Source organism: Oratosquilla oratoria, unplaced genomic scaffold (genome assembly GCF_046742065.1).
Source record: "Oratosquilla oratoria isolate Oo_2021 unplaced genomic scaffold, ASM4674206v1 SCAFFOLD90, whole genome shotgun sequence".
In the NCBI taxonomy this organism is placed as follows: domain Eukaryota; kingdom Metazoa; phylum Arthropoda; class Malacostraca; order Stomatopoda; family Squillidae; genus Oratosquilla; species Oratosquilla oratoria.
The window spans coordinates 432,501-442,112 of record NW_027467754.1 but is presented as its reverse complement, the minus strand read 5'-3'; the positions used below and the strand labels follow the sequence as shown (position 1 = coordinate 442,112).

Sequence of the window (9,612 nt, the reverse complement as noted above, 5' to 3'; positions counted from 1 at the left end):
TAACTCCTACACGGTCTCGGAAGATTCAAAATGTGCATCAATCTCGCACAGTGGCTACGATGATTTCCCTTCGTTAATACGAACTGGTTAAACGTCATCCAATATTCAAGGCCGATTGACCACTAGTGTCAGGTGCCAGAGAACGCGTAACTATTAGTGTCATGGAATTCAGTGCTACGGCGTTCCGTGCTACCTGTGATCAGGAACTTGTTGACATCGCGTGGATTACCAGGATCATCGCATCAAGATCGCCAGGTGCAGATACATCTCCTTTCGGGACATCTTGACCGGAAGGGCATTGGCAGAATTACGGAGAGGCGCCTACCCAGCCGTCTTCAGTGCCCGCTCGGAGACGCCAACCGTGATCAGGCAGTTCCCGCCCATCGTTACAAAGGCCTCATCCGAGGTGCGAAGCCGTGCTCGTCTGAACCCACTCCCACAACCAACAGTAGATGCTAAGTTCAATTTATTTGATGTTACTGTAAGATGTTTAGTTGAAGCGCAGGGAGACAGAGTACGATAGGAACCACTAATTAACTTTTAGATCAACCTTTATAGACTAAAGTATATACTTACCATATTTGATATTTGAACAAGTTATCAATTAAAGTCACATTAGGAATTCTGGGTTTCATTACCCAAAGACGGTCATCTTTATGAGTTGTCCCCACACCCCTCTTTGATTTACGTACACGCTCGCTGTGAAGGGGCGTGTGTGGTCCCGGGTGGTGATATAAATCTCCTGGACCTCGGCTTCTCCACTGAGTCTATCCCAGTGCCTCCCTTCATCACTCCCTTAAGGTACGTATTTTCCCATGCCCCCTAAACCACCCCCTCCTCCTACCACTGTCCAGGAATTTTGTGTTAGAATGGATGGCAGAACTCTGCCATGTGGATGTCTAACCAACCACATGCCGGTCCCAAGCCCGGATAAAAGAGGAGGGTTGTGCGACAGGCCTAGCAAGCCGGCATTTAAAACAAGAAAAGCTCACGATACGCAAACTGAGCCTCGGAATGGACGGACTTTTCGGCTACGACCTGGACACGAACTTGGACTAAATGGGAGGAGGAAAAGGTATAGGAAGATCAGGATTGCCACTCTAAATGTCTCAACCATCAAAGACAAAGAGGAAGAAATGGTTACATTGATGAAGGAAAGAAATCTTGATATCCTGGGTTGCTGCGAGACGAGGATCAAAAATGAAGGAAGAAAGGTTTTACACGAGAATCATCATTTAATATGGAAGGGAAGAGAGGATTCGATGTACGGTGTGGCCTTTATACTGACCCCAGAAATGTCAGATAGGATAGTAGGGGTTTCTTATGAGAGCGAAAGAATGATAGATGTTATCATCAAATTAAAGGAAACAGAACTTAGGCTGATACAGGTGTACGCTCCACAACAGGGACGTCCAAATCAGGAGATATGATATGGATGCAGATACGAGAAATACAGTAATAATAATGGGAGATATGAATGGACATGTTGGCAGAAACAGAGAAGGAATGAGGGGAGTCTTGGGGGAGTTTGGTATTGGAGATAGAAACTTAGATGGGGAAAGAATTTTAGATTTCTGTGTGAGAAATGACTTATCAATTATGAATACATTTTACAAACACCAGGAATCCCACAAGTGGACATGGTATCAGTGGAATAGCGGAAGAGGAGAATATACGAATAAGTCGATGATTGATCTAATCGTAACCAACAACAAGAACATATTTTTAGATGTAAAGGCCATTCCCTCAGTATCAATGGATTCTGATCACAGAATGGTGATCGGAAAGGTCAAATTAAAGACACCAAAGAGGAACAGAGGAAGAAAGGGGAAAAGATATTGCCTTGAAAATCTAAAAAATGAAGAATGCTTGAGAGAATTGAAAAACAAGGTGGAGGAGAAATTGCCAAATGGTGTGTGTAAGGATGTGGAAACTGAGTGGGGAAAAATGAAGACGACGATAAAAGACATAGCTGAGGAAACAATCCAAGTAAAAGTACATGGTAATACCAAAAAGAAAACTACAATATGGTGGACAGAAGAAGTCAGACAAGCAGTTGGACTGAAGATGAGGTGTTTCCGAAAGTGGATGAAAACGAGACAAATAGAAGACAGACAACTATATGTAGATGCTAGAAATGCAGCAGAACAGATTAAAAGAGAGGCTAAGAGAGAAGCATGGGAACGTGTTGGGGAGCAACTGGAGGAAGATTTCGGTGGAGTCAAAAAGCTCCTATATAGCATGGCCAAAAATTATAGAAAAGGAGAGAATTCAATGACAGGAGCCTTGAAAAGTGCAGATGGGGAAGAGTTTCTTACTGAGCCGGAACATATTTGTCAAAGATGGATGCAATATTTTGAAGGGTTATTAAATGTGGAGGATTTTATAAGGGAGAATGATGAAAATCTAGTGCATGAGGAGGTGGTAAACAATGTAAATTATGGGGAAATGGATGAGATTACGAGAGAGGAAGTAATTAATGCAATTAAGAAAATGAAAAATGGAAAGGCAACGGATGAAGATGGAATCCCAAGTGAAATATTTAAAGCACTGGATGATGTGGGAGTGACATGGCTAAGGAGAATTTTCAACATATCGTGAGAGGAGGGGAGGATCCCAGATGACTGGAGGAGAGCTATAGTGTGCCCAATATATAAGAAGGGAGATAAAGCAAGATGTGAAAACTATAGAGGTATATCTCTGCTTTCACACGCTGGAAAAATTTATGAAAGAGTGCTGGAACAGAGACTCAGAGGACTGGTAGATGAAAAAATTGGGAAGTGGCAACATGGCTTTAGGCCTGGAAAAGGAACAGTAGATCTAATATTTGCTATGAAACTACTTATGGAAAAAGACTGGGAATGGAATAAGGATAAATATGCTGTATTCATTGATATGGAGAAAGCTTTTGACAGGGTACCTAGGAAGAAACTGTGGGAAGCATTGGGACATGAAGAGTATGAAATACCTGGTAAACTAAAAAGGGCAATAAAAAGCATATTACATGAGACAATGAGTAAAGTTAGAGGAAGAGATATGGAGAGCGAATGGTTCGAAGTGAGAACAGGTGTGAGGCAGGGTGGTGTCATATCGCCGCTGCTCTTTATTATATATATGGACAGATGTATGAAAGAAATATGCGATGACGACAATGAAATCACATTTGCTTATGCAGATGATATAGCAGTTATCACTGACAATGAACAACAACTACAGAATGCAATGAACAGATGGGAAAATACGCTGAGAACAAAGGAAATGAAAATAAATGTAAACAAAACTGAAGTTATGTATGTTGGTAGAAGAAATGTGGAAGTGGACGTGGAGGTGGGGAGTGAGAGATTAAAGCAGGTAACCAACTTTAAGTATCTTGGAGTTTGTTTTGAAAAAGAAAATAGACAGGACATAGAACTAAACATTAGAATATGTAAATACAATTCAAATATAAGCATGCTATATCCACTACTGAAAGACAAAAATATCCCCAGAAAATGTAAAACAACAATATACAACACCATATTAAGACCTATACTGACTTATGGATCAGAAGCCTGGACATTGACAAGCAGAACAAGATCAAAGATACAGGCTGCAGAGATGAGGGTGCTGAGAATGATTAAAGGAGTGACTAGGAGAGACAGGTTGATATATGATGATATAAGAAGAGAGCTGGGAGTTGTATCACTTTTGGAGATGGTGGAGAGAAGCAAGCTAAGATGGTATGGACATGTGCAAAGAATGAACGAGAACCAGTTACCGAGAAAATATCTGGAATATAGACCTCAAGGAAGAAGACCTGTGGGAAGACCAAGGAAGAGATGGGCTGAAGGAGTTGGGGAAGCACTGGCGGCAAGGGGAAGTAGCCTGACTGAAATTGAGAGAGAAGAGACCTTTGCGAACCGACAAGAATGGCGGAAAATCGTTCATCGGGACTCAGTGGCTGACAGGCACTAGCCTACCAGGCGTCTGGTGAGAAGGTGAGAAGAATGGATGGCAGGTTGGGGGGATGGATGGCAGGTTGGGGGGATGGATGGGAGATTGGGGGGATGGATGGCAGATTTGGGGATGGAGACTGGGGGGATGGGGGATGGGGTGGGTGGGAGGATAAGAAGAGGGAGCCCAAGTGTTTGCCCAACAGGCAGAGCCATCCGAGCAGGAACATCAGCGACGCTTCCCCTCACTTCCTTCCCCTCATTTCCTCCCCTCACTTCCCCTCTTCCTCCCCTTCCCCTCTTTCTCCCACATTTTCTCATTGAGACCATCTTTGCCTCGTCTCTCTCTCATTTAATCTCCCCCCCCCGACCCCAACTACACCCATTTCTCTACACTCAGTCATTACCGGTGCCTCGCCCCCCCCCTTCCCCTCACCCTTTCCCCCCTGTTAAAGCTATTGTTCTCACCCTCACTTCACTTTCCCTCACATTTACTCACTAATTATTCTCCTCCTCCTCCTCCTCCCCCTCCTCCCCTAGACTATCCAGCTTCTTACATCCCCACTCCTCTCCCCCTACCCTCCTTCAGTCTCTCCCCTTCCATGGTGGTTGGAGGGTCGGGAGGGAAGTGTGTGTGTGTGTGTGTGTGTGTGTGTGTGTGTGTGTGTGTGTGTGTGTGTGTGTGTGTGTGTGTGTGTGTGTGTGTGTGTGTGTGTGTGTGTGTGTGTGTGTGTGTGTGTGTGTGTGTGTGTGTGTGTGTGTGTGTGTGTGTGTGTGTGTGTGTGTGTGTGTGTGTGTGTGTGTGTGTGTAGACGCTCAAACGGGGGATCCAGATTTATTACAATTCATCTTTTCAGATGAAATCTTTTAAGTACAATTGTTCTCAAAAGTTTCATTAGACAAAGTAATTTTTTTTTTTAGAATTTAGTATATACAGCATTCCTATACAAGAAAATACCTTAGTATAGAAAAATATATATATCATATAACAAATATTTTATTTCCGTGGCGACAACCCAAAGATTTTTGAGCACGGATGTACGCTTCATCTCTATTTGTTGGTTTAGCCAAATGTAAACATTAAAAAAGTTGACTAACGATTTCAGGAATCAATTCAAACACGCATTTTTCGATGATAAGCCAGTAAGTTTTCCTGTAAAACAGAAAAAAGTCTACAAAATCTGCCCCTACAAACTTCTTGGGACAAATTCAAAGTTCCTCAGAGAGGAGCTTGTGAATAAAAGACTACAAACTCAAGTCTTCGCCATTCATTGTTTTGTTTACATTTCCAAGCTATGACGTCATGTCGCGTCGCCGTCCCCCGTTTGTGTGGAGACGACTTCGGTTACAAAATTCTTTTTTCGAATTTACAAATCCCGAATTACTTTGCGTCATATACCGAGAAGATGAATACGAATTCTAAGAATATTACAAGCATTGTTGAGATGTTCTTCGCCAAGTCTAGAATATTGAAAACCAAGTCTCCTTCCAGATATTCAAATTCATAACAGTTGGTGAGCGATGGCGCAGTGTAAGGCAGCTCCGAGTTCACGAAAAGGCTCTCAAATTAACTTGTTCATGCTGTCAACTTAGACTCAAATTTACTTTGCTGCGGCCGAAGCCGTCACATTGACCCTGTGTGCTGGGATAGCCAGACAGAGTAGGCAGTCACCAGTACACAATATGTAAAATGTGTGCGTCCGTCCATGCGTATGTATGTGTGTGTGTGTGTGTGTGTGTGTGTATTTACCTAGTTGTATTTACCTAGTTGTATTTTACGGGAAGGGGAGCTATGCTCGTGAGGTCCCGTCTTCATATCTCATTTTATCTAAACTATTTTTAAATTCATGTATTGTTTTTGCACACACCACTTTCTCATCTAACTTGTTCCAACTGTCTATTGCTCTGTGAGGAAAGCTGTTCTTTTTCAAATCTCTTCTATAGTTGTCTTTTTTTATTTTCTTTCCGTGTCCTCTTGTATTTCTGTCATCCCATTTTATCAGATTCTCTCTATCAGTAATTTCTATGCCTTTCATGATTCTGTAAATAGCTATCAAATCTCCTCTCTCTCTTCTTTGCTCTAGTGTCTGTAGTTTAAGTTTTTGTAGTCTCTCTTCATATGATAGTTTTGAGAGTGTTGGTGCCAGTTTAGTAATTGCTCTTTGTATTCTTTCAAGTTTTTTTATACATTTTTTTGTACTTGGTGACCATATCGTTGCTGCATATTCCAATCTTGGTCTTATCAGGGTGACTAGGATTTTCCTCACCATTTCTTCATCCAGGTATGTAAATGCTACTTTGATTGTTCTTATTAAATTATAAGTTTCTCCAAAAATCTTATTTATATGTTTCTCAGGTGACATATTATTCATAACAATGACTCCCAGGTCCCTCTCATTTTCTACTCTTTTTATTCCTTCTTCTCCCAAATTATATGATCCTGTTATTCTGTTTTTGCTTTTTCCAAATTCCATTATACTACACTTTTTTGTATTGAACTCCATCTCCCACTTCCTACTCCATTCTTGTACTTTATTTAGATCTCTCTGTAGTGATTCACAATCTTCTTCAGTTTTCACTCTTTTCAGTAATTTTGCATCATCTGCAAAGAAGCTCATATAGCTTTCAATTCCTTCATCCATATCATTAATATATATAGCAAACATTATTGGGGCCAGAACTGTTCCCTGCGGGACACCGCTTATTACTTCATTCCATTTTGAGTGCTGATCTCTTATCACTACTCGCATTTTTCTTTCTTGCAAAAAGTCTTCCATCCAATTTAGCAATTTACCTTGTATTCCTCCTTCATATTCTAATTTCTTAAGCAACTTCTTATGTGGTACTTTGTCAAAAGCTTTTTTTTAGGTCTAGAAATGCACAATCAGCCCATCCATCTCTTTCTTGTATTATATCTATTAGCCTTGAATAGAAACATATTAAATTGGTGACGCATGATCGTCCTTGTCTGAATCCAAATTGCCTTGGATTTAGTACGTTGTTTTTTTCCAAGTATTTTACCCATCTACTTTTGATAATTCTTTCACATATTTTTGCTATTGTACTTGTTAGAGAGACTGGTCTATAGTTGGTAGGTTCTTCTTTATTTCCTCCTTTATATATAGGTACTATATTTGCTTTTTTCCAATCTTCTGGAACTTTTCCTTCTTTTAAGGAACTGCTTATTATGCTATGTATTTTGTCTGCCAGTTCATTCCTACATTCTTTCAGAATCCAGTTTGCTATTTCATCTGGCCCATGCGATTTTCTGACATCAAAATTACCCAAGTGTGTCAATATTTCATTCTTCGTTACTTCTATTTCTTCCATAGGGGGGACTTTTTCCTTCCACTCAATCTCTTCAGGTTGTATATTTTCCCTTGTAAACACTGATTTAAAATGTTTGTTCATAATTTCTGCCATTTCCATTTCCTCAGTGTATTCAACTCCCCCTTGTCTTAATTTCTCCAAGTCTTGTTTGTTTTTCAGTTTATTGTTTACAAATCTGTAGAATAGTTTTGGTTGATCTTTACACTTTTCTATAACATCTTTTTCATATTTTCTTTTTTCCTCTCTGCACTTTTGTACATATTCATTTCTATAACTAGTATATATTTTCCATTTTTCAGGTCTTCTGTCTTTTTTCCATCCGGTCCAGGCTTTGTCTCTTTTGTCTTTTAACTCCCTACAACTTTTGTTGTACCAGCATTTTACATATTCTTTTTCTTGTTTTTGTCTTGGGACATACTTTTCCACTCCTTCTTTGTAAATTTTTGTCAAAATATTCCATTTCTCTTCCACTGATGTTTCTTCTTTGTATATTTCTTCCCAGTTTTCTTGTTGGAAGAATTCTCTTATTTTATCAAAGTTTGTTTTTTCATACATCATTCTTCCTTTTCTATATTGTTCATTTCTTTTCATATATTTTTTTTCTTCATTAAGTTCCAGTTCAATCAATATGTGGTCACTTTTACCTATTGGTGTTTTATATTCAATCTTGTCCACTATTCTAGGTTCAGATGTAATTATTAAGTCTAGCCTCGATGGTTCTTCTTCATTTCTATACCTAGTGTTCTCTTGTATCCATTGTGTCATTGAATGGTCAGTAATCATCTCAAGTAGAGCATTTCCCCATGAGTCATCACCACTCTTTACTGTCATTTCTTCCCAGCAGATTTCTTTGCAATTAAAGTCGCCCATCATAACTATTCTTCCTCCGTCTTCCATTATTTTAGTTAATGCTATCTTTGTGTCCTCTAACATACTTTTATGTTCATTCTCCTCCCATGAGGCTGTTTTCGGAGGCACATAGTTGATCACAAATTTTCTGCTCTTCTTATCTCGGTCTTCCACTTCTATCATAATCATCTCTACTGTATTCTTTCCATATATGACACCTTTCACGTTTATATCCTTCTTTGTCAGGAACATAACTCCACCCCCTTGTTTTTTCTCTCTGTTTCTAATCCAATAATTGTATGTATCATGTCCTACACTGTTGGGTGGTAGTGGGCCTTTTAATTTTGTTTCTACAATTCCCATTATGTCCGGTTCTTTTTCTTTCAAATAATCATTCAGTTCATTCAATCCTGTTATCAATCCATCTATATTTGTGTAAGACACTCTTAGTTTTCTGCCACTTCCATTGTGTTCTCTGTTTCCCTTATGTTTTTCTTTAGTATGTCGAACTGCTTTATTTTCATGTTCACTACTCTCCAATAGAATCTCTCTTTCTCTGACTCCGTTCTTTCCTCGTTTTTTGCCTTAGCTTCAATTCTTTTCTGCTTTTCTGCCTCTCTTTCCTCCTTATTCATTTCTCTTTTTATCCATACCTTTTTATATTGATCATTTGTTGCTAGTTTCCCTGTCTTGGATAGAATTTTCTCTGCCGTTGTTTGTGACCTGAATTTAATCTTAATTGGTCTGGTCTTATCTGTACTATATTTTCCGAGTCTGAATTTTTCCTCAATTTCCTTTATAATTTCTGGTTCATCTTCCTGGACTAATTTTAATAAACTGCTTACCCTTTCATTTTCCTCCTTGATTCTTGCGGTTCTATCTGGGTTATGTTTCTCTTCCATTCCTAATATAATTATACATTTCTTTTTGTCAGCTAATTCTCTTACTATATTCTCCTTCTGTCTCATCACTTTAATAACTGAGTCTTCATTATGTTCTTTCAATTGCTGTTTGACTATGTCAGTGAATGAAACCTTATTCCCTTCTTGAGTTATTCTCCAATTTTTAGCTTCTGTAGCTATTTTCTCACTGTTTTCATTACTATTCTTCTTCAATTTCTCATTCTCCTCCTTTACATTTCCTAACTGTCTTTTTAGGTCCTCTACTTCTTCAGTTAAGTTTCTGTTAGCCTTCTCTAGTTGTTCCAATCTTTCAATTCTTTGGAGAATGGAGCCTACATTACCTAACTTACGTTCCAAGTCCTCGATCACCTTATCAACTCTCTCCTCTAGTCTTATCAGTCTGGGGGGGGTTGTGTCCCCCCCACCCTCTTTAAATCCCTGGAACATATTCTCGTCACTTTCTACTGTATTTCTCCTCTCTATACTTCTAATCTTTACATTTTTATTTGCCATTTCGTCATCCGGTGGTCGTTTCATGTTGACCTTCCGCCCGTCTGCCTGGGCCAAGTCCTCCACATCCTCATTACCTTCCATTTCCC

At 39.5% G+C, this 9,612-nt stretch overlaps 1 protein-coding gene across 1 annotated transcript in view; it reads left to right on the top strand.

The window, feature by feature from the left end:
* The first annotated feature begins 1,947 nt into the window (after nucleotides 1-1,947).
* Nucleotides 1,948-9,612, top strand: part of LOC143024096 (uncharacterized) — a 48,242-nt gene continuing 40,577 nt past the window's right edge. Inside the window, exons 1-2 of the mRNA XM_076182861.1 lie at nucleotides 1,948-2,597; nucleotides 2,733-3,067. Coding sequence (XP_076038976.1) covers nucleotides 1,948-2,597; nucleotides 2,733-3,067 — 985 coding nt within the window. The remainder of the gene's footprint in view (nucleotides 2,598-2,732; nucleotides 3,068-9,612) is intronic.